Genomic DNA, 27,798 nt, shown 5'->3' on the forward strand with positions numbered 1-27,798 from the left:
ATAGGCTATCAACCTTTTGTTGTGATCAGCTTATATTAGTTTTCATTCTGTATTTTTGTCTATAGACCAGGTAGAGTACTGATAGGGAACAGGTAAAGTTGAGTACTCTATGTCTCTCTGGCTGGGAAGGTTCAGGATGTATTTCCTGCTATATTCCCTGGGCCAGCCACTGGTCATGGTCTGAATGGGCACCGGCCCTGAACCGCCAGGACCCTTCCCACCTCCTGCTGTGGGCCTGAAGAGACCGGGCAGCGGAGGACATATGGTGAGAGACCAGGTCCATCAAACAACGATGAGAAACAGCATAGACTAGAACTTTTACCTCAATCATTCATGTCTGTTCTCTAAAAAAGTTTCAGGCGTACCTCATGGCAGGTTCCCACATTCCAGACCAATATTTGCATTTCTTGTCCAAGTGTAGCAAAGGGATCAGGGCATCTGCGACCTTGCTCTCTTCGCCACACCAAAACAACTTGCACTCGCAGAGTTACCACCACTCTGTAGCTGCTCTGCTGGCTTTTGCCTACCATCTGTTAGTCTTCAGCAGGAATGTGAAAAGGCTGTTCCATTGAGGGTTCTTCGGCATACCAAAAACATTTTAGCAATGAGAAGTTGATAGTTTTGTTAGTCATTTCACCACACTGAAATATTTTTATTTATTTAACCTTAACTGACTTGCCTAGTTAAATAAAGAACAAACTCTTATTTACAATGACGGCCTACCCCAGCCAAACCCAGATGACGCTGGACCAATTGTGCGCCACCTTATGGGACTCCCAATCACTGCCAGATGTGATGCAGCCTGGATTCAAACCAGGGACTGCAGTGACACCTCTTGCACTGAGATGCTGCACCACTTATAGATGAGCCTTGCCTTGTATTGGATGGTGCCGTTAGTCTCTTGGCCTAGCCCTAGACTAAGTGATGGAGGTCTCAGAACTTGTAAGCCAATAACCAATCAGAGAAGGAAACAAAGATGCAAACGTTTGAGGTGGAGAACTGATCCACTTTATTGATTGGTCTGAACTCTTGTAATAGACTATTAAGAGACATTGTGCGATACAAACATTGCATTTCAACATCATGGGCTACATGGGTTTAAGTCTCAAATTTTAAAACAGCCAAAAAAAATTTGCACTGGATGTTTGACAGATTGGATATCACTCAAAAAAGTAGTACACTAGGTTGCCATTTGGACTCAACCATTGAGCTGAAAAGATGCACTAATTATTTTCTGTCTTCATTTCGATTTTCTTTTAAGATTCAAGTTTTGTAAACTTTTTGTCATTGCCGTTGTAAACACTTGACATCCCATCAAAAATAGGATGTTGAATAACTGATGTTGAAAATGATAGCAAAAATCTGAGCTCTAGGACTTAAAACAAATCAAAATATTTTTTGGGGAAAAGAAATCTAGTTTAGAGCAGATTGGGATTGTTATTTAAGCAAAGCAAAAGCTGAGAGAACCAAAATGGAACATTACTTACTGTCAATATCAAAGTTGACCGTGTCAAAATTCAAAATTTAAAGAAGCTACATGTCTGTTGACAAAAAAACAGCTGATATTAATCTAGAATATTGAGAATAGATTAAGAGGCCATGGATTTGAATAGTCACCATGACAGCAAAAAAGCAACTCTTCCTTAACATCTTGACTGTACCCCAAACAAAAGTAAAACTGCAATGCATGTCACACTACAAAACCATGTACCAGCTACAAGAGAAGACAGGAACTTGGTCATAAACATCCAGGTTTCCATGAGTGATGGGCAAAGTCAAAGCACATCTCAGTACAATCCTCTGCAGGAGCGTGAATAAGTTATACAACAGGTAGAAAGTATGCTTTTGTTGTCAAAGGTTACAAAGCAAAAAGTGCAACAATGGTGCAGACCATTTATGTTTGGTTATTTGTCTTTTGTTGTCTAAAACATAAGACAAATCACACAAATCGGTTTTCTGTCTGGACAGTATACAAAAAAAAGGACTAAGGTTACAAAACAAAAACATTAAAAAACACCAACTTATATCTCTGAGAAAATGTGTTTAAAGCTGCCTTATTTTTCTCCAGCCACAAGGCATGGGCGAACCTCTAGAAAAGGTTCCGGATGTACTTTAGTTACTATGACAACATGGGTTGCAGAGTACTGTAAGTAGAACATTCAGCACTTGTTGGAAACCCTAGAGGGATAGCTACGGGTCAGACTGTGTGCCATACAATACACCCACCGTAGTGGTGGTCAGCTTAATCCAAAAACTATTGGCTCAATGACAGAGTTCAGATCAACATGGGGGCCCAGAAGTAGTCATGAGGAGAAGAAACAACTTGGGACAACATTATTAATTAGTCTTCTTTCACCTTTCTGCTTGCTCCTACACCAGTGTTCTCAACTTGTACCAAATACATGAGTTTTGTCTCAAGGGTGTGGTGACTGACTGACAAAAGCTTTCTTTAAGTTCTAGATCAGGGGGAATATTGTCACATCCATGCATCATCTTTCTCCACAGTGTTGCAAAGACAGGCATCAAATTACAAAGCCGCAATTGAAATGTTAACATGTGTTTGTTTCATTCACTTAGGTCCACAACAGGCTTTGGTGGTGCTTGGTGGTCAGGGCTTCTCCTACAGTTCTCCCCTCATTATCAAGTACAACCCACAGGTTCTGTCTCTCAGCTTCACTGTGGTGCTAGATAGGTGGGGGTAAGAGATGGACAGGGAGAGACCGACTGATATTCAAGATTAACCCCCCCCCCATTCATTCAAAAACAAAGTGGATCCATTTAAAAGCATCACTAAAAGTTCAGAAAAAAACCCACTGCAAAAGGTTACTCTATTTACATACAATGATTTTTCTTAAAGACAAAAGCATTTCTTTACAGAAATCAACCACAAAAAAGTGTTGTTTTTTTCATCTTTTTACATACAAGTTCTTCATCTTTCATCATATCTTCCACTCAGGCGTTCTCCATCCTGGCAGGCTGTGTCTATCAAAGCTTCTGGACGTAAAGGGAGTCAGTCAGTCCATCCTGAAGATTCCAGCCCGTCAGAAGTCACTCGCTGCCTTTCTTCCTGCTGGCAGCTAGAGGGCGCACTTGAACCAAAAGGGATACCGCCACACCCCCCTGTTCTCCCCACACTCGATCAGCACCAGTGAGTGAGGATAGTTTTTTTTGTGTGTGTGTGTGTGGGGGGAGGGGGCATGCAGGCCTGTACTGAGAGGCCTGCCCTTCCTCTGGAGTGGGATGGGGGGCAGGTAGGATTCTTGTGGCAGGGATCAGTCGTCACTGTCTGACAGGGTCTCATACTGCTCCGACAGTAGGGGCTCTCGCTCCCATACACGCTGTTGCTGCTGGGGCCCCAGGGGGCCTCCAGGTGGGGGCTGCTGGGCCTGTATGGAGGTGGGGGGGGTGCTGCTCAGCATGCGCATGGTCAAGGGGTTATAGGGGAATTGCATGGAGCCTGGAGAGTAAAGTGAGACAGGATAGTCATTAGAGGGATTCAGACTGTTTTGTGTCTAATATGTCAGGCTGAAAATCTATTTTTGAGATACAAGAAAATAAAATCCAGATTTCTGAATACCTGTGTGGCTGTTAATGTGGAATGATGGCCAGACAGTCAAGGTTTATATGGGCTAAGGGCCTTAACCTGTTTGGGCTAGGGGGCAGCATTTTCACTTTTGGATGAAAAGTGTGCCCAGAGTAAACTGCCTCCTATATGCATATTATTAGTAGTATTGGATATAAAACAGTGGGATGGGGGGCAGGAAGTCTCTGAAGTTTCTAAAACTGTTTGAACGATATCTGTGAGTATAACCGAAGTCATATGGCAGGCAAAAACCTGAGAAAAAAATCCAAACAGGAAGTGGGGAATCTGAGGCTTGTAGTTTTTCAACTCATCCCCTATCGAAGATAGTGGGATATTGGTCATCTTTCACTTCCTAAGGCTTCCACTAAATATCAACAGTCTTTAGAATGTTGTTTGATGCTTCTACTATGAAGGGGGGCTGAATGAGAAGGGAATGAGTCAGAGGTCTGGCAGAGAGCCATGGGCTCGTGACGCGAGGTCATGAGAAAGTTACCTCTCGTTCCATTGCTTTTCTACAGACAATGGAATTCTCCGTTTGGGACATTATTGAACGTTTATGATAAAAACATCCTAAAGATTGATTCTATACATAGTTTGATAGGTTTCTATGACCAGTAATATAACTTCATCAAAGGTAAGTGAATATTTTTAATGCTATTTCTGACCAATGTTGACCCCAACATGGCGGATATCTGTTTGGCTTGATTTGTCGTCTGAGCACCGTACTCATATTATGCTTAAAAAAAAGAAGTGAAATCTGACACAGCGGTTGCATTAAGGCGAAGTTTATCTAAAGTTCCATGTGTAATAGTTCTATTATCAATGTTTATTATGAAAATTTCTGTGAATTGAGGTGGCTCTGCAAATTCACAGCATGTTTTGGAACACGCCAATGTAAAATTAGATTTTTGGATATAAATATTCACTTTATCGAACAAAACATACATGTATTGTGTAACAAAGTCCTATGAGTGTCATCTGATGAAGATAAAAGGTTAGTGATTAATTTTAGCTATATTTACAGCCAACTCTCTTTGGCTGGAAAAATCGCTGTTTTTCTGTGACTTGGTGGTGACCTAACATAATCGTTTGTGGAGCTTTCGCTGTAAAGCCTTCTTTAAAATCAGACACTGTGGCTGAATTAACGAGAATTTTATCTTTAAAATGGTGCCTAATACTTGTATGTTTGAGAAACTTGATTTATGAGATTTCTGTTGATTGAGTTTGGCACCCTGCAATTTCATTGGCTGTTGGCGAGGGGTTCCGCTAGCGGAACGGGGTTCTGTTCCCAGACAGGTTAAGTACCTGTGGACGAGGGCCGGTCCTCCCAGGACCAGGCTGGGGGCTGCTGGTGGTAGTCTCCCTCTGAGTGGACGGAAGAGACTGACGAGGGCCGCTCTGCTGCTGTGTATGCCTGGCCTGGGTTGGGCGACTTTGACTTTCGGCTGTTGGCTTTGCTCTGCAGTTTCTGTTTGCCTGTTGGACAATCAGACAAATACAAGAGTGTTAGCAATAATGCAATAGAGTTAGCAAAAGCTTAGGACTAGTCTGGTGAGTTTGTTTTAAATATCAGAATTTCTAAGAATTTGATTCCCACAATGGGCCTATAGAGACAGTAATTTCCTTGTGTGTGCATGTATGTTTTAGTTGGCTGTATGTGTGCTTGTGTGCCACTGACCCATGCTAGGTGAAGGGTTGGCCTCCTGGCGGGCCTCGTTACTGGGGGTGTTAGAGTTGGGCTGAGGCCCTCCCTGGTGCTCCTCTGGCCTTTCTTCCAGGTTCCCCATCAGGGCCTTGCGAATTATGTCCTCCAGGCCCAGGTTACTGGCCGGGTCGCTGAAGGAGTGGTTCCTGGGGTTCACGCTACCTGGAGGGCCAAACACACGACGGACGATTAGACAGGGAAGATATGGAGCAGCCAGCACGGTCGTGTTCTTTAGGGTATGCAAACAGAAAACATTTAGAAAAATGTTTGTTTAAATTATTTTTTTTTCCATTTTTGTGCTTACTGAACACTACCCACAAGTTGCTGGTTTAAATTATTCTAGTTTGTTTGAATGGTGATATAAATATCTAAACGCACTTGAGCTGGTCACAGCAGGCAAGTTGAAGATCTCTGTGCCTGGTTGTGCATTTCCTGAAAGGAGAAATGATAGCACAGTAAACAAAAATGTCTGAAACTAAAAAATGGTGCTAAAGACAGTTAATTGTTAGTCGTTTTACAGTATGCCTTCCTTTACAATGTTTCCCCTTGTGAAAATGAGAAATGAGTGCAATGCATCCCATTATATGTTCATATAATACTGTATAAGTTGAGTTCCATCAAATGTCACATTATTTCCATTTTGGAAAGCTTTGTTCAATGACGTTAGTACAAGGTAGATAAGAAGAGAGTACACTTACCAACATCAGAATCACTGACACCAGAGGAGTTCAACTTACGAATAATCTCCTGCTTCTTGGATTTCACCATAGGGGAGGTGTTCTCCAGCCTGGTGAAGAAGGAGGGCAGGTAGCTGACACTGCCAGGGGAGCGAGAGTCACCCCTGTAACCAGAGAAAGGCCACCACAGAGGTTAAGAGTCAGGCAGCAGATGGCTGAGTAGGCTAGCGTGCAACTGGCACCTCTCCACCCAGTTTCCACTCCGTTGGCATGCCAAATGGGTCACAGCTGCCCACAAGACACATTCCGCCCATGGGCACTGAATCCATGTGTCCTTGTGCCAGGGGAAGGTATTCAGAATCCACCACACACACACACACACAGTCAAGCTTTTTAGTTTGTCACTTAAACCTTAAAGACACCAAAACATACAAATATGCCTAGTTATAACATTGAAAGACAATGTAAGGTGAATATAAACAAATGGGAGTACCCCCACTTCTTATGAAGATATGCCAGTCCTACACACCTCATCTCAGGCTGGTCAGCCTCTCGCCTCTGTGGTTGCTGCTGCTCTCTGGCCTCTTGTTGTTTATCCTGGTAGCTCTGGGGAGGAGAGATGGGCTCATAGCTCTCTATCGCCCCCCTGCCACCCCGATCAGGGGATTTACCAGGTCTGGGGGAGGCACAGAGGAAAAGAGCAAAAAGTGAGAATCTGATGGAGTGGTCAGAGGTGTACCACCAGGGTTATGTTCAGTAGGGAGAAAACATTTTGCATGGAGGTACTACCTGAACACAAGTTTTTGTTTTTCGTTGCAAAACATTTTGCTATGATGTACACCCTAATGACCATGTCTCAGACTGGCTTGGTGAAGAGGCTGTGTTGGGCTACCGCCGGGTGCTGTTACTGTACCTGGCTCTGGGCTTGTCAGGGGCATTATCGGGAGACACTCTGCTGGGTGTGGGTCTCTGGTGGTTTTCTGGGCTGTAGCGGCTGGGGACCTTGGCACGACCCCCGGGGCCCAAGATAGACACGGGCAGCTGGGCACTCTGGAATGTGGTGGTGGCAGAGGAGGAGATGGTAGTGGAGGACTGAGGAGGGTCCTGGTTCCTGGCAAAGTCCTGGGTGATGATATGCTATAAAGGAGAAAGAGGAGAGGACAAGGGGACAGACAGATCAGGGAGATGTTAGTACTTGGAGGCACACATACATTTTCACTACTCTTAAAAGTATTTCTCTTAAGATGTCTAGTAGAGGCTGTTGTCAGAGTTGTTGAGATCATCATTTGCAGTTCAGTCGATGGATCACTCAAGATATCATCACTCAACAAAAAGTGGTATAGGAGGCATACTGTACATATATTTTTGGTAAAGTAAATTGTATTGGTTACACAGAATATGGATACTTTGCCTCAGGATTCAGGAACCCAGTTGAAAAGGGTTATGAATGAATGAGTCATTGGATGTGTTCCAGGCTGACTACACTGCAGTTGCCTGATAGATCTCTGATTAGTTTTAACATATTAGATAACCACATAATGATATATCAATCTGATGGACGACTGCGCAGGAAATGACATGGCATGCAACTGTGGAAAGCTACCAGTGTGTCTTACCGAGATGTGGTCAGCCAGGGTCATGACCCGGTGGGTCTTGGGGACCTGCTGGGACTGGGAGTACCCTCCGTCAGCCTGGGAGGAGGGGGACTGCTGTGACTCTGCTGACTGGCGGTAGCGGATCATGTCAAAGGGACGCATGCCAGCTGCCGAGTGAGAATATTCCACACACACACACACACACACACACACACACACACACACACACACACACACACACACGAGTTGCGGGAGGGGAGATGAGGGGGAGGAGGGGTAGCACTGTATTGCATGCCAGCACCAACTGATATACATTTGCCTCCAGCAGACAGAAATAGCTTGTGCAGCGGTCTGGTGACCAGACGGGGGCTAGTGGGGAATGGAATGGTGTCGTCTGCTATATCTGTTGTACTCAGATGACTCGGGTGGAGTCATTCGGGTTGTAGTATGTTTACACCATATCATCACTATAAGATACAGTATGCCTCTGCAGTAACCTGAATTCAATCCAGCTTGTAGAGCTGAGTTGGTTAAATTTTGTATTGAAGTCAGTTGAGTACAGATATTGTACTGTACTCATGTAGGACATGGTAGGTAACTTGGAAAAGGAAAACAGTACTTGAGAAAGAGTGATTCAGAGCGCCAAGAGAATACTTCAAGTCTCCATATACGGCATCTATAGAGCTTTACCGGTCAGTTTACCCAGACACATTAAGCCTAGCCATTGACTGAAATGCACTTTCAATAGATATTCACTATTGAGCAAGCTTTTTTTTGTCCAGGTGCAGGCTTAATCTGTGTCAGGGAAACCAGCACTGACAACACATTTTTTTCCACAGTATATAGTACCATCTGACCTTGTGCTGCGGCCCTGTCCCTGTCGGCCCTGTCCCTGTCGGCCCTCTCCCTGTCGGCCCTCTCCCTGTCGGCCCTCTCCCTGTCGGCCCTCTCCCTGTCGGCCCGGTCCCTGTCATCCTGCTGCTGCTGGGACTGTGCTGGAGAGTTGGCTGGGCTGATCACATCGATGGCTCCTCCACTGGGGATCTCATACCTATTGGACGACACTGCAGGGCCAGGCACAGACACACACACTTATAAAACAACCCTCTCACTAACATATGAGATATTATTATAATTTGTATTTATTTTATTTGCTATGTTGTTAAGTCTTATATGTTAGAAATGTTGGGAATTAAACCGCAAACCAAATCTATATCCAGGTCTCCGTACTGCCTTCCATCCCATCTGTCCCATTGTGTCTACGTTCTATACTGTTCCCTGTTGTTCTATGTGGAAGACTCACAGCTGCTGGAGGAGTCGGAGCTCTGGGAGCCTCTCTCCCGGGAGTCCTTGTCCGAGGCGATCTGGCTTGTAATGATGACGTCAATGAAGTTGGCGGCCGTGATGGTGGTCTTTCCTCTGGTCCTCAGCTCTTCCTCGATGCGTGACTTGCTGGGAGGACCCTTGTCCTTATTCCCCTGGGGACCACTGGGCCCCTCAGCGTATCCTGGGTGGAGTTTCCCCCCTGGCAGAGACATTGGGCCATAGGGAGACTGCATGGAGCGCCTGTCTGCCTCCTGCTGCTGCTGCTCGTGCTGCCGCCTGGCCACCGAGGATGATAAAGACATGTCGTCATCTCGGTCATGCTTGGAAGAGTCCTTGCCTTTGTTGACGTCCATTTGAGGGGCGGAGGCGGCGGCGTCCACCAGGGCAGCCAGGGCGTCGGCTGCAGTGCTGTAACGGGCTCCTGCCTGGGCTGCTGCCGCTGCCGGCCTGGAGGGGGAAGAGAGAGGCAGAGGGTTATGCCTCAATCACACCGACAGCATCATCATGCAAAATGGTATGCATGCAACACAAGTTAAACATTCACCTTCTGTCAAGCTGGCTACGCATGGTTTTATGCATACGTTCGATAAATCCAACGTATGCACCACACAGAACACACCGTCTCTGCAACGCTGCATGGCAAACGCAGCGTTCCTTTGGAAATTAATGCACTCCTAGTGTACCGCAATGACGCCATCGGTGATGGAGGCGTTAACATTGTATTGATATACACACACACACACACACACACACACACACACACACACACACACACAAAATATAAACGCAACATGCAACAATTTGAAACATTTTACTGAGTTACATTTAATTTAAAGAAATCAGTCAATTGAAATACTCATAATCTTTAATGATAATCTATGGATTTCACATGACTGGGAATAAAGATATGCCTATGTTGGTCACCTTAAAAAAAAATCAAGTGGATCAGAAAACCAGTCAGTATCTTGTGACCACCAGAGTATGTGAACGGAACGAAGAGCAGTGTGACTAAAGCGCAGAGTTAGATTCCCAAAGGCTGGTGCGTCGGCCTTCTTGCACGCTACCAATTTCGCTCCAGTAACACTCACTTCATGACCTCAGGGCATGCCCGCTCCAGCATGCATTTGTAGTCTACTTATGTGCTGCTATAGTCCCTTGCTTTAGCTACTGTCATGGGGTTCACTAAATATTGATGGTATACTTACTATGTGCACATGCTAAATGAAAGGAATGAGATGGGTAGCTAACTAAGTGTGTCATTGTAGCAACGTATTTATAAACTAAAACTCAGATCTCTTAAAAGTTTCATTCATTTTTCTCCATTACACACACACGACCATAATATGATTTTGTCTCAATAGGTCTGGCATATTCTCACTTTCAAAGAGCTTTCAATTTTGAATGAACCAAATGCTTACCAATAAGAAAAAAAAAAAACTCTGCATCTATGCCCAGCCTGGCAAGATTGGCCAAAAGGGTGTTTAGCATCTCCAGTGGGCTCTGCAAGCACGGTGAGGATAGTCTCCAGTCTCCATCGCATGAGCCTGAAGCCACATTCTCTCACCAAACTCCTGTTTTTTTTATTATTTCAAAAAAGGCAATGCAGATTGAGCCTAACATTGCATTTTTTGTTTAATTTGTATTTAATTGTAAGTAAGTCACAGCTTATATGCGCAATTTATAGACTAATGATTTAATACAACAAAATGTTGTTTAAATGCTGAGCACTTTATGTTCCTACCAGCCAATTGTGTCACACTCGCAAATGCATTTCTTTGTAGGCTATAGCCTTGAAATAATATATCCTAAATAATACATTTTCTTTCCGTGTTTGGCTCCTGACCTATTTAGTGTTTACATACTGTTTTATATGACATGTAGCCTATTTGAAATGATGAGCACTTCTTACATTGAACTTTGTTTATTAAAATACTTGTCATTCAAATCATATGGTTTGGTTTAAATACTTCAAAACCAAATAGTAGGTCCAGGCAGTCAGAAAAATAGATGGGTGTTGCTTAAATTGTGCTTTTAATGAATGGAGTGACCGGTTTTCCCCCTGTGAGCGCAGGATGGTTTTTAGCAGAGCGGTTGGAAAGGACGTAGAGCGCCAGAACGGTGTGCAAGCATTTGCCTCATTCAGCGCAACACATCTCCTTCGTATAGGGTTGATCAGGCTGTTGATTGTAGCCTGTGGAATGTTGTCCCACTCCACTTCAATGGCTGTGCGAAGTTGCTGGATATTGGCGGGAACTGGAACACGCTGTCATACACATCGATCCAGACCATCCCAAACATGCTCAATGGGTGAGTTTTGCAGGCCATGGAAGAACTGGGACATTTTCAGCTTTCATGAATTTTTGTAAAGATACATTTTTATAAAGTATTTTACTTTTATTTAACTAGGCAAGTCAGTTAAGAACAAATTCTTATTTTCAATGACGGCCGAGGAACAGTGGGTTAACTGCCTTGTTTAGGGGCAGAACAACAGATTTTTACCTTGTCAGCTTGGGGATTCGAACTTGCAACCTTTCGGTTACTAGCCCAACGCTCTAACCACTAACCCTTGCAATGTGGGGTCGTGCATTATCATGCTGAAACATGAGGTGATGGCGGCGGATGAATGGCTGGACAATGGGCCTCAGGATCTCATCACGGTATCTCTGTGCATTCAAATTGTGATCGATAAAATACAACTATGTTCGCTGTCTGTAGCTTATGCCTGCCCATACCATAACCCCACCATGGGGTAAACCGCTCCCACACAAAGATATACACATTGTCTGCGGTTGAGAGGCCGGTTGGAGGTAATGCCAAATGAACATGAAATTCTCTGGCAACAGCTCTGGTGAGCATTCTTGCAGTCAGCATGCCAATTGCACGCTCCCTCAAAACTTGAAACATCTGTGGCATTGTGTTGTATGACAAAACCACACATTTTAGAGTAGCCTTGTATTGTCCCCAGCACAAGGTGCACATGTGTAATGATCATGCTGTTTAATCAGCTTCTTGATATGCCAGAGGTGGATGGATTATCTTGGCAAAGGAGAAACGCTCACGAAACATGGGCCCAACGCTTTACATAATGCGTTTATATTTTTGTCCAGCACACACGCACTTGGTCAAAAGTTTAAGAACACCTACTCATGCAAGGGTTTTTCTTTATTTTTACTATTTTCTACATTGTAGTTGGTTGGTTGAGAGAATGCCAAGAGTGTGCAAAACTGTCATCAAGACAAAGGTTACTTTTTTGGTTACTACATGATTCCATGTGTTATTTCATAGTTCTGATGTCTTCACTATTATTCTATAATGTAGAAAATAGTAAAAATAAAGAAAACCCCTTGAATGAGTAGGTGTGTCCAAACTTTTGACTGGTACTGTAAATATATAGAACAAGCGAGAGGGTAAAGAGTAGAAGGGCTGTTATGTTCTGTGAGCATGTACAGGGTTTTCATTGCAAATGGCATAACATTTAGTGCAGGCAGGTATGCTCCTGACGTGTTGCGATTTGCAACTGAAAGTATGCCCATAAGAATGGATTAACAGTGCACACACACACTAAGACTCAGAGTGTACATGAGGTGAGGTCAGGGCTTACCAGGCAAGAGCGGAGCAAGCTTAAGAGACTCACATGAGAGGGGTGATGACGCCCTTGCTGTTGGCTCCCTGGAAGATGCTGGGCCGCTGCTGCTGGGCTTCCTGTGACCTCATAGAGGGGGAGGGGCTACGCAGGTATCCACGGCTACCTGGTCTGTCTGGCTGCCCAGGACCTGGGGACAAATAAGAGGGGACTTCAATAACAGAGAAGAGCAATTCAAAGTTGGAAGCATATAATGTTTTTTCCAACACTGTGCAAAAGACAGGCTACATAAATCCTTAACTCTGTGAGAGCATCTGTCCAGCCAGGTCCAATCGAAATAAACTACTATTATATAGCTCACATTCACATGCATTTCTGTATTATTGATGACACAGTACAGCACTATACAATATAATGATGAGTCTCACCTCCACGCATGTAGTCATTGGCAACCGCTGCAGCCACTGCTCGCTCACGCTCTCGTTGTCTTTGCTCCTGTTCCCGCTCCCTGTGCTCCCTTTCTCTCTCTTTCTCTCGGTGCTCCCGATCACGCTCCCTCTCTCGTTCACGCTCCTGGTTGGCCGCTGCAGTAGCTGCGAGGTGGGCTTGGTGGCCTGTAGACACAAAGAAACAAACAACACACAGCAGGGTTACACACCATTAGGGCTGCAAAGGGTCGGGAAATTTCCATGGGAAGTAAAGCCCGGGAATTTGGGGAATTTTGTTTAAATTCATCAAAAAATGTTGGCTTTACGGTTTTTACTTTTTAATTACCATATATATTTTTGGTTTTTCCCTCAACTTTTTTTTTTCTCATTCAACTTTTTCACTCCGGACACTATCTGGACATGGTTCGTCAGGACCTCCAACAGCCGAAGCTAAGTAGTAACATTAACATGATGCCTTCTAATTGCAGTCGCTGTACTCATAATATACAGGAGAACGATCGCCTTACGGCGAGGATAGCTGTGCTACAGGCCCAGCTTCAGGCGCAATCGTTAGGCAAGGGTCATTTCAGTGTAGGAAAGGATGAAACAGCGTCTGTGCCACCAGTAAGTACAGATAGTAACGTTAGTATAAATCCCCTCGCACGGTCCCCGCAGCCGGACAACTTTCTCACGGTTTCTGGAGGGAAATGCTGTAGGAATGCTCAACCGGTGTCGCCCATTCAGCCGACAGAAACTTTCAACCAGTTTTCCCCATTAAGCAACGAGTCGGAGTCAGAGGCCGAGCCTTCTCGTCTCTACTCCTCCCGTTACGGGGTCTGAGATGCCGAAGCTTCCCACCATTAGCTCTGACAAATTGAAAACTCTAGTCATTGGCGACTCCATTACCCGCAGTATTAGACTTAAAACGAATCATCCAGCGATCATACACTGTTTACCAGGGGTCAGGGCTACCGATGTTAAGGCTAATCTGAAGATGGTGCTGGCTAAAGCTAAAACTGGCGAGTGTAGAGAGTATAGAGATATTGTTATACACGTCGGCACCAACGATGTTAGGATGAAACAGTCAGAGATCACCAAGTGTAACATAGCTTCAGCGTGTAAATCAGCTAGAAAGATGTGTTGGCATCGAGTAATTGTCTCTCGCCCCCTCCCAGTCAGGGGGATTGATGAGCTCTACAGCAGAGCCTCACAACTCAATCGCTGTTTGAAAACTGCTTTCTGCCCCTCCCAAAAGATAGAATTTGTAGATAATTGGCCCTCTTTGTGGGACTCACCCACAAACAGGACCAACCCTGACCTGCTGAGGAGTGACGGACTCCATCCTAGCTGGAGGGGTGCTCTCATCTTATCTACCAACATAGACAGCTCCACAATGAAATAGGGTGCAGGCCAGGCAGCAGGCTGTTAGCCAGCCTGTCAGCATAGTGGAGTCTGCCACTAGCACAGTCAGTGTAGTCAGCTCAGCTATGCCCATTGAGACCGCTTCTGTGCCTCGACCTAGGTTGGGCAAAACTAAACATGGCGGTGTTCGCCTTAGCAATCTCACTAGGATAAAGACCTCCTCCATTCCTGTCATTATTGAAAGAGATCATGATACCTCACATCTCAAAATAGGGCTACTTAATGTTAGATCCCTTACTTCAAAGGAAATTATAGTTAATGAACTAATCATTGATCATAATCTTGATGTGATTGGCCTGACTGAAACATGGCTTAAGCCTGATGAATTTACTGTGTTAAATGAGGCCTCACCTCCTGGCTACACTAGTGACCACATCCCCCGTGCATCCCGCAAAGGCAGAGGTGTTGCTAACATTACGATAGCAAATTTAAATGTACAAAAAAAACCCGACGTTTTCGTCTTTTGAGCTTCTAGTCATGAAATTAATACAGCCTTCTCAATCACTTTTTATAGCTAATGTTTACAGGCCTCCTGGGCCATATACAGCGTTCCTCACTGAGTTCCCTGAATTCCTATCGGACCTTGTAGTCATAGCAGATAATATTCTAATCTTTGGTGACTTTATTATTCACATGGAAAAGTCCACAGACCCACTCCAAAATGCTTTCGGAGCCATCATCGACTCAAGTGGGTTTTGTCCAACATGTCTCTGGACCTACTCACTGTCACAGTCATACACTCTGGACCTAGTTTTGTCCCATGGAATAAATGTTGTGGATCTTAATGTTTTTCCTCATAATCCTGGACTATCGGACCAACATTTTATTACGTTTGCAATTGCAACAAATAATCTGCTCAGACCCCAACCAAGGAACATCAAAGGTTGTGCTATAAATTCACAGACAACACAAAGATTCCTTGATGTCCTTCCAGACTCCCTCTGTCTACCCAAGGATGCCAGAGGACAAAAATCAGTTAACCACCTTACTGAGGAACTCAATTTAACCTTGCGCAATACCCTATATGCAGTTGCGCCCCTAAAAACTAAAAACATTTCTCATAAGAAACTAGCTCCCTGGTATACAGAAAATACCCGAGCTCTGAAGCAAGTTCCAGAAAATTGGAACGGAAATGGCGCCACACCAAACTGGAAGTCTTCCGACTAGCTTGGAAAGACAGTACCGTGCAGTATCGACGAGCCCTTACTGCTGCTCAATCATCCCATTTTTCCAACTTAATTGAGGAAAATAAGAACAAACCGAAATTCCTTTTTGATACTGTCGCAAAGCTAACTAAAAAGCAGCATTCCCCAAGAGAGAGTGGCTTTCACTTCAGCAGTAATAAATTCATGAACTTCTTTGAGGAAAAGATCATGATTATTAGAAAGCAAATTACAGACTCCTCTTTAAATCTGCGTATTCCTTCAAAGCTCAGTTGTCCTGAGTCTGCACAACTCTGCCAGGACCTAGGATCAAGAGAGACACTCAAGTGTTTTAGTACTATATCTCTTGACACAATGATGAAAATAATCATGGCCTCTAAACCTTCAAGCTGCATACTGGACCCTATTCCAACTAAACTACTGAAAGAGCTGCTTCCTGTGCGTGGCCCTCCTATGTTGAACATAATAAACGGCTCTCTATCCACCGGATGTGTACCAAACTCACTAAAAGTGGCAGTAACAAAGCCTTTATTGAAAAAGCCAAACCTTGACCCAGAAAATATTAAAAAACTATCGGCCTATATCGAATCTTCCATTCCTCTCAAAAATGTTCTATTTTTTTTTGTTGAAAAGGCTGTTGCGCAGCAACTCACTGCCTTCCTGAAGACAAACAATGTATACGAAATGCTTCAGTCTGGTTTTAGACCCCATCATAGCACTGAGACGGCACTTGTGAAGGTGATAAATGACCTTTTCATGGCATCAGACCGAGGCTCTGCATCTGTCCTCGTGCTCCTAGACCTTAGTGCTGCTTTTGATACCATCGATCACCACATTCTTTGAGAGATTGGAAACCCAAATTGGTCTACACGGACAAGTTCTGGCCTGGTATAGATCTTATCTGTCGGAAAGACATCAGTTTGTCTCTGTGAATGGCTTGTCCTCTGACAAATCAACTGTAAATTTCGGTGTTCCTCAAGGTTCCGTTTTAGGACCACTATTGTTTTCACTATATATTTTACTTCTTGGTGATGTCATTCGGAAACATAATGTTAACTTTCACTGCTCTGCGAATGACACACAGCTGTACATTTCAATGAAACATGGTGAAGCCCCAAAATTGCCCTCGCTAGAAGCATGTGTTTCAGACATAAGGAAGTGGATGGCTGCAAACTTTCTACTTTTAAACTCGGATAAAACAGAGATGCTTGTTCTAGGTCCCAAGAAACAAAGAGATCTTCTGTTGAATCTGACAATTAATCTTAATGGTTGTACAGTCGTCTCAAATTACTCGTCTCGGCGTTACTCTGGACCCTGATCTCTCTTTGAAGAACATATCAAGACTGTTTCAAGGACTGCTTTTTTCTCATCTACGTAACATTGCAAAAATCAGAAACCTTCTGTCCAAAAAGTATGCAGAAAAATGAATCCATGCTTTTGTCACTTCTAGGTTAGACTACTGCAATGCTCTACTTTCCGGCTACCCGGATAAAGCACTAAATAAACTTCAGTTAGTGCTAAATATGGCTGCTGGAATCCTGACTAGAACCCAAAAATGTGATCATATTACTCCAGTGCTAGCCTCCCTACACTGGCTTCCTGTCAAGGCAAGGGCTGACTTCAAGGTTTTACTGCTAGCCTACAAAGCATTACATGGGCTTGCTTCCTACCTATCTCTCTGATTTGGTCCTGCCGTACATACCTACATGTGCGCTACGGTCATAAGACGCAGGCCTCCTAATTGTCCCTAGAATTTCTAAGCAAACAGCTGGAGGCAGGGCTTTCTCCTATAGAGCTCCATTTTTATGGAATGGTCTGCCTACCCATGTGAGAGACGCAAACTCGGTCTCAACCTTTAAGTCTTTACTGAAGACTCATCTCTTCAGTGGGTCATATGATTGTGTAGTCTGGCACAGGAGTGTGAAGGTGAACAGAAAGGCTCTGGAGCAACGAACCGCCCTTGCTGTCTCTGCCTGGCCGGTACCCCTCTTTCCACTGGGATTCTCTGCCTCTAACCCTATTACAGGGGCTGAGTCACTCGCTTACTTGGGCTCTTTCATACCGTCCCTAGGAGGGGTGCGTCACTTGAGTGGGTTGAGTCACTGATGTGATCTTCCTGTCTGGGTTGGCGCACCCCCCCCCCGGGTTGTGCCGTGGCGGAGATCTTTGTGGGCTATACTCGGCCTTGTCTCAGGTGGAAAGGACTTTGTGGATCTGAAGCTCTTTCCCCTGTTGACTCAATCATCCTCCAAATCCCACCAACATCAGCCACCTCCGAGCGCAATTGGTCCTTGTTTGGGAACACACACACACCAAATCTCGCAACAGGCTGACCAATATAAGGGTTGAAAAATTGGTGGCCATCCGGGCAAATTTGAGACTTTTTGAGCCTGACAGCAAGCCATCCTCAACAAGGTTGGAAAGTGACAGTGAAGATGAGGCCTCAGAGTCTGATGTTCAAGAGGTGGACATTGAGGAGGTCCAGGGAGAAGCCATGGAAGACGGGGGAAGACAAACAAAGTTTAGACTATCACCGTGATGTTGACCAGACAGTCTTCCAACAACGGTCGCATGGTAGCATCTCAAATAGAGGTCGACCGATTATGATTTTTCAACGCTGATACCGATTATTGGAGGACCAAAAAAGCCGATACCGATTAAATGGGCCGCTATTTATTTATAATAATGACTATTACAACAAAACTGAATGAACACTTATTTTAATTTAATACATCAATGAAATCAATTTAGCCTCAAGTAAATAATGAAACATGTTCAATTTGGTTTAAATAATGTAAAAACAAAGTGTTGGAAAAGAAAGTAAAAGAGCAATATGTGCCATGTAAGAAAGCTAACGTTTCAGTTCCTTGCTCAGAACATATGAAAGATGGTGGTTCCTTTTAACATGAGTGTTCAATATTCCCAGGTAAGAAGTTTTAGATTGTAGTTATTATAGGAATTATAGGACTATTTCCCTCTATACCATTGGTATTTCATTAACCTTTGACTATTGGATGTTCTTATAGGCACTTTAGTATTGCTCCTCCCTGGGCTCCAAACAGCAACACAATGACAACAATCACCATCGAAGCAGCATTACCCATGCAGAGCAAGGGAAACAACCACAGGCTCAGAGAGAGTTTGAAACGCTATTAGCGCACGCTAACTAGCTAGCTATTTCACTTCAGTTACACCAGTCTCATCTTGGGAGTTGATAGGCTTGAAGTCATAAACAGCACAATGCTTGACGCACAATGAAGAGCTGCTGGCAAAACACACGAAAGTGCTGTTTGAATTAATGTTTACACGCCTGCTTTTTTATTTTACCTTTAGTTAACTAGGCAAGTCAGTTAAAACCTGTTGCGACTCTAGGGGCAGTATTTTTATTTTTGGGGAAAAAAACGTTCCCGTTTTAAATGGGATATTTTGTCAGGACAAGATGCTAGAATATGCATATAATTGACAGCTCTGGATAGAAAACACTCTAACGTTTCCAAAACTGTAAAGATATTGTCTGTGAGTATAACAGAACTGATGTTACAGGTCAAAGAAAAATCCAATCCGGAAGTGCCCCAGGTTTTGAAAGCGCTGCGTTCCAATGAGTCCCTATTGAGCAGTGAATGTGCCATCAACGAGTTTACGCTTTCTACCTATTCCCCAGGGTGTCTACAGCATTGTGACGTAGTTTTACGCATTAATGTTGAAGAATAGCCGTAGGCGGCCACATTGCGTAAGTGGTCACATGGTGGCTCTGAGAGAGATTCTCACGTAAAATACAGAGGTAGCCATTACTCCAATCGGTCCTATTGAAAAATGAATTGTCCCGACGGATATATTATCGAATAGATATTAGAAAAACACCTTGAGGATTGATTATAAACAACGTTTGCCATGTTTCTGTCGATATTGTGGAGCTAATTTGGAATCTTTTTCGCCGTTTTCGTGACTGCAATTTCCGGGCGATTTCTCAGCCAAACGTGAAGAACAAACGGGGCTATTTCGCCTACAAAAATCATTTTTGGGGAAAAATTTACTTTGGCTATCTACCTGGGAGTCTCGTGAGTGAAAACATCCGAAGATCATCAAAGGTAAACGATTTAATTTGATTGCTTTTCTGATTTTGAGACAAGGTTGCCTGCTGCTAGCAAGGCATAATGCTATGCTAGTCTATGATAAACTTACACAAATGCTTGTCTAGCTTTGGCTGTAAAACAAATTTTGAAAATCTGAGATGACAGGGTGATTAACAAAAGGTGTTTTCCAATATATTTCACTTGTGATTTTCATGAATAGGAAGATTTTCTAGGAAGATTCATGTCCTTTGCTTTATGCTAATTAGTATCAGGCGATGATTATGCTCCCGGACCCGGGTTTGAGAGTCACAAGAAGTTAAGAACAAATTCTTATTTTCAATGACGGCCTAGGAACAGTGGGTTAACTGCCTGTTATGGGGCAGAACGACAGATTTGTACCTTGTCAGCTCGGGGATTTGAATTTCCAACCTTCTGGTTACTAGTCCAACGCTCTAACTACTAGTCCAATGCTCTAAAATATATATATTTTTAAATCGGCGCCCAAAAATACAATTTTCTGATTGTTATGAAAACTTGAAATCGTCCCTAATTAAATCGGCCATTCCGATTGATTGGTCGACCTCTAATCTCAAATTGAACTTTTAACAAAGCGCGTGTCTGATTTTGAGAAGAGAAGTTACTGAACGATGTGTTCATTTAGATCTGGTCCACAGAGGTGCGTAGAGGTTTGTTCAGATTCTCAGAACTCGGGAGTGTAGCAGGGCAGTGAGGTTAGGAGGAGGGTACAAAGGAACAAAAAGGGTGTCAGGTTGGGGTTGGGGCAGGATGGGGTCCTCACCTGGAGATATGGAGGCTTGGTTGAAAGGCCTAGGAGGGAAAGGGGGTTGAGCTCCAGGGATGTAGGTGATGCGGTCCAAAGTGGGAGTACCTGTTCCCCCAGGGTGAGGCAACAGGATAGTTGGAGGCATCTGGGCTAGATCAATAATCCCTTTTACAGACAGAAGCAAAGGGCCAACAGTGAGCAACATGAACCAAATCCATAGGATCAATTTCAAGAGTTATGAATGAACACTGCGTACAGTAGCCTTGGTTTTACCGGTCACCTTACTCTGAACAGTGCCCAAAAATAATAGTTTTATTTGTTTAAGGGCTGCTTTAAAAAAATATATGTTAAGGTGTGTGGAGTGATGGTCACCTTGTAACCACTGGACAAATGAAAATTGGAAGTTTGTCAATACCCAATTTATAAAATTAAGTATTAGCTGTAGTCAGCTGCAGCCCTAAAATATACATGAACAAATCAGCTATAGTAAATTAAATTAAATTCTAAATCAATGAGGCAATTTGTGAGGGTCATTTGCTTCTGGGCGTCTGGAAAAAGGTAGCCACTAATTCACAAGCACAGTCTGCTTACTATCCCCCCACCTCCCTCCCGTGAGAGAGGGACACACAGACAGCCAGCCGCCAGAGTACAGTACCTCGCGCTCCGGGAGGGTAAGACAGAGCTATCGGTTGCTGTTCCCGTGGCGACAGGCCCCTGGCGACGTCGGGCCGTGGGATAACCTGCATCTGCTGGGAGGTGATATAATCATTGAGGATGGTCTGCCTCGTGTTCTCCATGGTGTACAGCTGGTAGGTGTTGTGGTAGCCCGTTGGGGACGGCTGCCTCGGGAACATGTACGCAGCTGCAGGGGGAAAGAGGAGGCGCACGCTCCTTACTAGTGATGCACCGATATAACATCTAAAATAATCCTATTTTATAAGACAGTTCTTATTTGATTAATTGTGGTCGGACCCATCTATGTGAAGCAAGCCACAATAAGGATTAGCCTTCAAAATAAAAGTACGGCATAATTCTACTATTTGTATTAATTTGCATCACTGTCAACGACATACTTTTATTTTGAAGGCAACCCGCAAATCCCACTATAGTGCCTAATCCTTATTGTGGCTAGCTTCAGAACACATGAGCCTCACTAGCCAGATGAAGCTAGCTGGCTGCTTATAACGTTAGCTTTGGGCAACAGAGTTAAGTAGCAGGCTAGCTATTTATTTTCATGAACTGGAGTTCAATTTCAATAGCCGAACAGCAAGTGGCAACCTAGCTAATACTTATAAGGATTCCTAAATCATTCCTGAAAATGACTGCAGTTTCTACTGGTCATTGTATTCCGGCTGGTTGTATTGGTGCTAGCTTGGTACCAAGCTAAAGCTAGCTACCCCAGAAGTTGCATTCGAACAAAATCGTTCGTGGCTGGTGTTTGCAGACTTTTTTTGTACAGCTTTGACAGTACTACTTTATATTTTTTGACACGCAGACCCAAACAGCGTTCCATAGTATGTATGTCGTGAAGGTAATAGTAGTGACGCTATTCCTGTGTAACTCCGGTAGGGCAACATCTGAAAAATAGAGCACTTGGTTGTGTGTACTGGTGCTCAACCAGTCGGCGAAAGCCAACATCACCCACAACAGAGAACGGTTGATTGTCAAGGGCAATGAATTACATTTTCTTGGCTTTAATGGATTTCGCCTTCGAGTTGTCTCGCAGACATTTTCTTACTCTTTCAAATGACTGCTCGATCCACACAGCAGACATTATGGCCTAGGTTAGGAATGCTGTGTTGCGCAACATTTTACGTGGCGCCGTTATACCATGTACCAACGTTATATAGGTATGCACGGTAGCTTTGACATCGGTTTTTAACATCGGCATTAAACTAGACATCGGGCCGTTACCGATGTTGGGTTTTTAGTAATATCGTCCGATTCCGATATTTTCACCGATATATCATGCATCCCTACTGACATCAACGGACTCAACCTGAGACTGGACATTCAGTGCCTATGAATGAGAGACGCCAAAGTTAACCTTCATCAGTTTACCCAGAATCCTTCTATCATTCCAGGATTCAGGTCTATTACTGTGCCATTTAATGGAGGTTGGCTTAGGTTCATTGGAGTGGCTGTGTAGCATGTCCTACCTGGGTCCAGGACAGCCCTGTGGAAGAGGGCAGGGTCTAGGTGTGGAGGTAGGTGGAACCTGGGCTCTCCGGGGGCCATGGGACGGTGGTGGGGGTCGAAGGGGCTGTGGGAGGCCATAGGGTGGTTGGGGTCACCCCCTGACACAGGAGACTTGGCTGGAACACTGTCCCTCTGAGTGGGGGTCATGGTACTCTTCCGGTCATGGGACGCAGGCTTCCCAGAGCCTGGATAGGGGAGAGATGATCACAATTACAAATGGGTTTCATCAATACAAAATCACAAAGTCGGTTTATATATAGTACTGTAAACATAACTAACTAATATAAAAGTGTTCACTTTCAATGTCGGAAAATTGTAATGATGTAAAGACCCATAGCAACACATCATTGCTTGTGAACTGATTGCTGTACAGCGAATCTACATGGTGCAGTCAGATACAGCTGACAGGATACATCTGCATTGAAAGTGAAGACTAAGAGGGATGGTCAGACAAGACGTACCCTCCTGTCCTCGGCCCAGCATCGGTGAGCCTCTGGACATGGAGCTAGTGCTGTAGTTGACCGGGGTCCTGCGGGCGTCGGCATCTTGGTACATGCCCGGGCTGAGCTGGGACTTTCCTTGCTCCTGGTGGGTGGAACGCAGGACAGAGGTTGCCGAGTTGACCACAGAGGTGTGGCGCGCTCGCTGCTCCGCTGCCGCCTTGCTCTCCTCATACTTGGCCCGCTCCATGGCCTCCAGCGGGGGCATGGTGTGACCATGGGGCAGCCTACTGGGACTGGTGATCAGGGACTTGACGTTGTGCTTGATGGCCGACTGGCTCAGAGGATGGCCCTGGTAGAGAGAGGAGAGGAGGGATTAGAGTCTGCTGGTGACAACGGACAGACCGACACGATGCACTCAGTAAAATCAGACTAATAAAACACACCGTCTCACACGCCTGCACACACAAATGTGTTCACTCTCTCTCAAACACACACCTGGGATATAGAGCCCTCCATGGATGCTCGGATGTTGGCAGCCATGTCGGGGGTCTTGCGGGGGTCCTGTCCAGGCTGCTCCTGGCGGGGGATCTCGTGGATGGAGCGGCCCATCTCCTTAATGGTGTTCACCCCCTCGTAGGGCTTACCCTTACCAATCCCCCCCTCAAAGGAGCGGATGGGTGGACTCTCCCTCTTTATCTGCTTGCCGTACTTCATGCTCTCCTCATAGGCCTCTGCAGAGGTTCTGGGTGTACCTGGAGTGAGAAGAGAAAAACACAAAGCTGGAATCTGTACATGGTGAAAATGACAAGATATTACAACAACAAAGAAGTTCCTTCAAACAACAAACACATTTTCTTTCCCTTGGACATCATTGCACATGAGACTGAACAGCATTGTTCCTCTGTTTCATCAACAAAACAAAAACAATAACAAATGCGTTGGGGGGGCGTGAACAGTGGTGTCATTGCCGATTTCAGCTTTTATGTGGGTTACATTTACATAGTAAAAATAATATCTGATTAATTTAATTGATTTAGCTGTTTTTAATTGACTGATTTACATACGGTAGTCTTCGTTATAATTATCTGATCTGCCAGGTTCTCGCTCATGCCCCAGTACATCTGAGTTTTGGAGCTGTGATGACACCTGATAGCTTAATTACCTTGCATGATGGATCCAGTCATCATGGGCCTCTCCTTAGACTCCCCGTGGGGACTGTCTCTGGGCAGGGCTCGGCTGATCAACCCTGACAAACACACACACAGTCAGTCACTCTCACACAGTGGCCTGAATATATGCAGAGACGAGGGTAGAAAAAAAAAAAAAAAAACACACACGCCTTACCTTCGAAGGGGGCTCCCTCTCTCCCGGGGTGGCCTCTGGCGACCTCCATCATATCGTAGGAGCGTTTGAGCTCATGGCCTGTCCTGGGGCTACGCGTGGCCTCTCTTGGGTTTTTAATGGCTACGGAGACAGGAGCTTATTTACAGATATACAAAAGGATCAAGTCAGAGTGACCACGAACAGGCCTTAGCCTTACCGTCGTAGGAGAGGATGTGTCCACTCTTGCCTTCGTAGATGACGTGTCCCTTGGCCAGCTGTTCCCGAGCCTTCTCTGGGCTGCTCAGGTCCTCCGTGGGCAGCTTGGTGATGGTGCCCTTCAGCAGGTCAGGCGCAATGCTGGACCCGGACAGGGCTGGCGTGCCCTGGTCACACGGAAGAGAGCAAAAGGGAGAGAGAGAAATAGGTCCAGAGAGAGGGAGAAGATCAGCAACCAGAAACTGTTTAATACATTTTACATTTCAAAGAAATTTGCTCCAAGAATATTAGACTACTTCATAGAATATACACGGGTTTACATAATCATAAACTAAATTGTTCTATAAGACATCCATAGACAGGGTGGTGCTTGGACACACATACTGATTTAGCAATGTTAGTGACATTCTAATACCTGTGTGATTGATCCTCTGGCTGGGTTTCCCCTGCTGATACCCCCATCCATTGGGCCTCCTAGAAGGAAGACAACAGAGAGACAGGTTGGTATGCACGGATACATAAGGGCTGTACAGTTGGCATTTTATTCCTGCTCAGAATCACTCATGCTCAATTCCAATTTTCCCCTCATTCTCTCAGGAATGTGCACTTGTTGACTCCAAGGATGTAAAATATCATTGGTGTAAGAAAAATGGTACACTCTGGCTACACTATTGTAATGCTTCTAAATCTTTGAAGGGGAGTGAACAAATGCACACTTCAGGGTGAAGTGTGGAGCAATGGCCTGAAGTACACACTACACCCCGATGTCACCTCAGAGGTCAGTTGTAGAAGAAGTTGTGAGGAGGACTGCTGGTGAGAGGAGATGCTCGTTGAACTTGGGCTTGTGAAGGCCCACTCCCTCCCTCTCCCTCCCTCCATCCCTAGCATGCCACATTATGTCAGGTCTGTGCAAACAGAGGGCTGGAGGGAGGTAGGGTGGAAGTCTGTGCCAGACTCCTTCATTTCATTCTTCTCTTTTCTCCCTCAGCCTGCGATAATGCTCTTTTTCCTCTTAAATTTCTCAGACCTGGGTTCAAATAGTATTTGAAATATTTTACCCCAGAAATGCAAATCCCAACAATCTGCCACTACAAGCAGGCAAACACTGAGTATTTGAACACGTGTGGTTTCTGAGTATTCACTGTTGGAATCTGCATTGTTTGGTGAGTGACACTCACACACTTTACCACAGTGAAAGGGGAAGCACACCGAAGGATAGACAGGTTGACAAACAGATTGAAAGATTGTGAGATGGACAGACAAACACGCACCTCTGACTACCCCCTCATACTGCGTGCGAGAGAGGAGTCCCTCAGACTGGCCACGCGGAGAACACTGCTCCTGCTTAATGTAGGACACTAGGGAGAGGGAGGGAGGTGGAGAGAATGAACAGGGGACAATTAGGGAAGGGAAGTGGGATATTTGGGACTGTCACATCAGGTCTGAATGCGATTAAACTTTAACAATATGCCACCTCTCTCATGCAAATCTAATAGCAGTGAGAGGACAGGAGCTGATGATAGACAGCAGGGCTATGTTCCAATATCCACACTAGCATACCACTTAGTAAGAAGACATGTATTGGGCATTTATTGTAAGTAGTATTATAGTTTAGCCATTGGTAATGTGGGTAGGGTGTGTGTGTTGTCCAGACTGGCTTGTCATACCAGGCTTGGTGGGGTCCTGCTGCCTGGGCAGGCCCAGAGATATGGAGCCCACAGAACTCTTTGCCCCCTCTGGGCCACCGTAGACAGCATGAGACGGTAGGTACGTACCAGGAGTCCCCTGAAATGGCCGGAACAGACAGGTCAGAATCAGGTCAGGATTGCAAAATTCCAGTTGGTTAACCAAGATTTCTGAAAAACCTTGAAACGTGTCTGGAAATATACAGCAGGGAAATACAAGGAAGGTGCAGTGTACACAAATAAAGGTGGATCCAAGTGACATGTACCAAAGTTTCCCCTTTGGCATATTGGCTAGTAACCGTTACTAAATACAGACTACCGTGTGCTACAAGGGCAAATACCCTTGTCAGTTTCTTAGTAAATCATTATCACACAAATACTGCTATATTATGACTGAATGAGAAAGAGAGAATGGTGCCGAATAGAACATACCAAAAACTCCAGCTACAGTGCCGTTTCTTGGCAGGGGTTGCCAAACTCTTTTGGCCTGTGACCCCACCATGTAAAAAAGTGATGTCATCAAAAGCAAATGCCTACTTTTTTAAAATTGGGGCTATGACATTCTATTACAAATCAGTCTGACAGTAGAATTGGCAGTATTTCGATCTGAAATAAGTATGGTTTCAAGTGACTGAAACGCATGTGGAAAGGCATTGGGAAGTTCAGAAGATCATCAGGCAATAATTTTGTATGATCTTCTATGTAGAAAAGATCATCATCATTGATGATATTATTTTTCCCAGTCTGATTTAGTGCCTGCTCATGTCATTTAGTGATGGGGTCATGACATTTTGTAGCATAAACCATCAAATGATAGAGCCACATCAGTAGGAAGAAAACAGAAATCACTGTTTATTACAACCGCATCTAGTGGCTACTGGAGGTTACTGACGTAACACTAGTTCTAAGACCCAAGCGCATTTAAAATGTATTTCAGAGTTTCTCGCATAACCCCATTTTGAAATCAGACGACCCCACATTGCGTCGCAACCCCTAGTTTGGGAAACGCTGCACAAGGGACATAAGCGCTTAGAGGCCCCACAACCATTAAGGCACTCAAAATGCTAGAAACGGCCCTGTCCAGCTACACCTGTGTCAGTCTTTACCAGGGGGCTGGCTGGATCTGAGCCCTCACCTGATGGATAGGGGTCTTACCTGGGAGATGGAGCCACCCTGGATAAAGGAGGGCTTGTCTGTGGGTTTGGAGGTTGGAATTAATGGAGGAGGAGATGGAATGTTGGCGGGTCGGCTGTGTCTGGAGAAAGTCACACGGACTCCATCAGGCAGGCTCTGGACCACCTGGTTGGGAGCTGGCTGGAGCACTGGGAGAGGAGAGAAAACAGTAAAAGTTAGAAAGTGACACACTCAATAATATGGTCACTTACATTTACATTTAAGTCATTTGGCAGACGCTCTTATCCAGAGCGACTTACAAATTGGTGAATTCACCTTATGACACTTAGCGTATGGAAAGAGAAAACACACAAAAGAACGTGTGGCAAGAATAGAGAATCCAGAGGCACTGAAAAGTATCTGCACGATTGCACCAAAATCACTTCAGGATTTTTTTCCAATTGATGTCCAGTATGGATA

The 27,798-nt window shown here is 44.7% G+C and overlaps 1 protein-coding gene across 6 annotated transcripts in view; it reads right to left on the reverse strand.

The window, feature by feature from the left end:
- Window positions 1-977: 977 nt before the first annotated feature.
- Window positions 978-27,798, reverse strand: part of LOC135550704 (nuclear receptor corepressor 1-like) — a 119,961-nt gene continuing 93,140 nt past the window's right edge. For 4 of the 6 annotated variants that reach the window (XM_064981749.1, XM_064981747.1, XM_064981750.1 and 1 more), the window contains exons 24-47: window positions 27,361-27,527; window positions 26,188-26,305; window positions 25,792-25,878; window positions 24,936-24,994; window positions 24,522-24,687; window positions 24,326-24,445; window positions 24,144-24,227; window positions 23,477-23,733; window positions 23,000-23,330; window positions 22,499-22,723; window positions 20,995-21,201; window positions 20,355-20,504; window positions 12,898-13,083; window positions 12,521-12,659; window positions 8,864-9,333; window positions 8,418-8,624; window positions 7,582-7,727; window positions 6,879-7,102; window positions 6,495-6,641; window positions 5,987-6,129; window positions 5,667-5,720; window positions 5,262-5,450; window positions 4,889-5,059; window positions 978-3,457 (exon numbers count right to left, since the gene is read on the reverse strand). In XM_064981749.1, coding sequence (XP_064837821.1) covers window positions 3,273-3,457; window positions 4,889-5,059; window positions 5,262-5,450; window positions 5,667-5,720; window positions 5,987-6,129; window positions 6,495-6,641; window positions 6,879-7,102; window positions 7,582-7,727; window positions 8,418-8,624; window positions 8,864-9,333; window positions 12,521-12,659; window positions 12,898-13,083; window positions 20,355-20,504; window positions 20,995-21,201; window positions 22,499-22,723; window positions 23,000-23,330; window positions 23,477-23,733; window positions 24,144-24,227; window positions 24,326-24,445; window positions 24,522-24,687; window positions 24,936-24,994; window positions 25,792-25,878; window positions 26,188-26,305; window positions 27,361-27,527 — 4,232 coding nt within the window. In that variant the 3' untranslated portion in view covers window positions 978-3,272. The remainder of the gene's footprint in view (window positions 3,458-4,888; window positions 5,060-5,261; window positions 5,451-5,666; window positions 5,721-5,986; window positions 6,130-6,494; window positions 6,642-6,878; window positions 7,103-7,581; window positions 7,728-8,417; window positions 8,625-8,863; window positions 9,334-12,520; window positions 12,660-12,897; window positions 13,084-20,354; window positions 20,505-20,994; window positions 21,202-22,498; window positions 22,724-22,999; window positions 23,331-23,476; window positions 23,734-24,143; window positions 24,228-24,325; window positions 24,446-24,521; window positions 24,688-24,935; window positions 24,995-25,791; window positions 25,879-26,187; window positions 26,306-27,360; window positions 27,528-27,798) is intronic. The other 2 variants (XM_064981751.1, XM_064981752.1) reach the window with 2 other exon arrangements.

The sequence above is a fragment of the Oncorhynchus masou genome, chromosome 12 (genome assembly GCF_036934945.1).
Source record: "Oncorhynchus masou masou isolate Uvic2021 chromosome 12, UVic_Omas_1.1, whole genome shotgun sequence".
Taxonomy (NCBI): domain Eukaryota; kingdom Metazoa; phylum Chordata; class Actinopteri; order Salmoniformes; family Salmonidae; genus Oncorhynchus; species Oncorhynchus masou.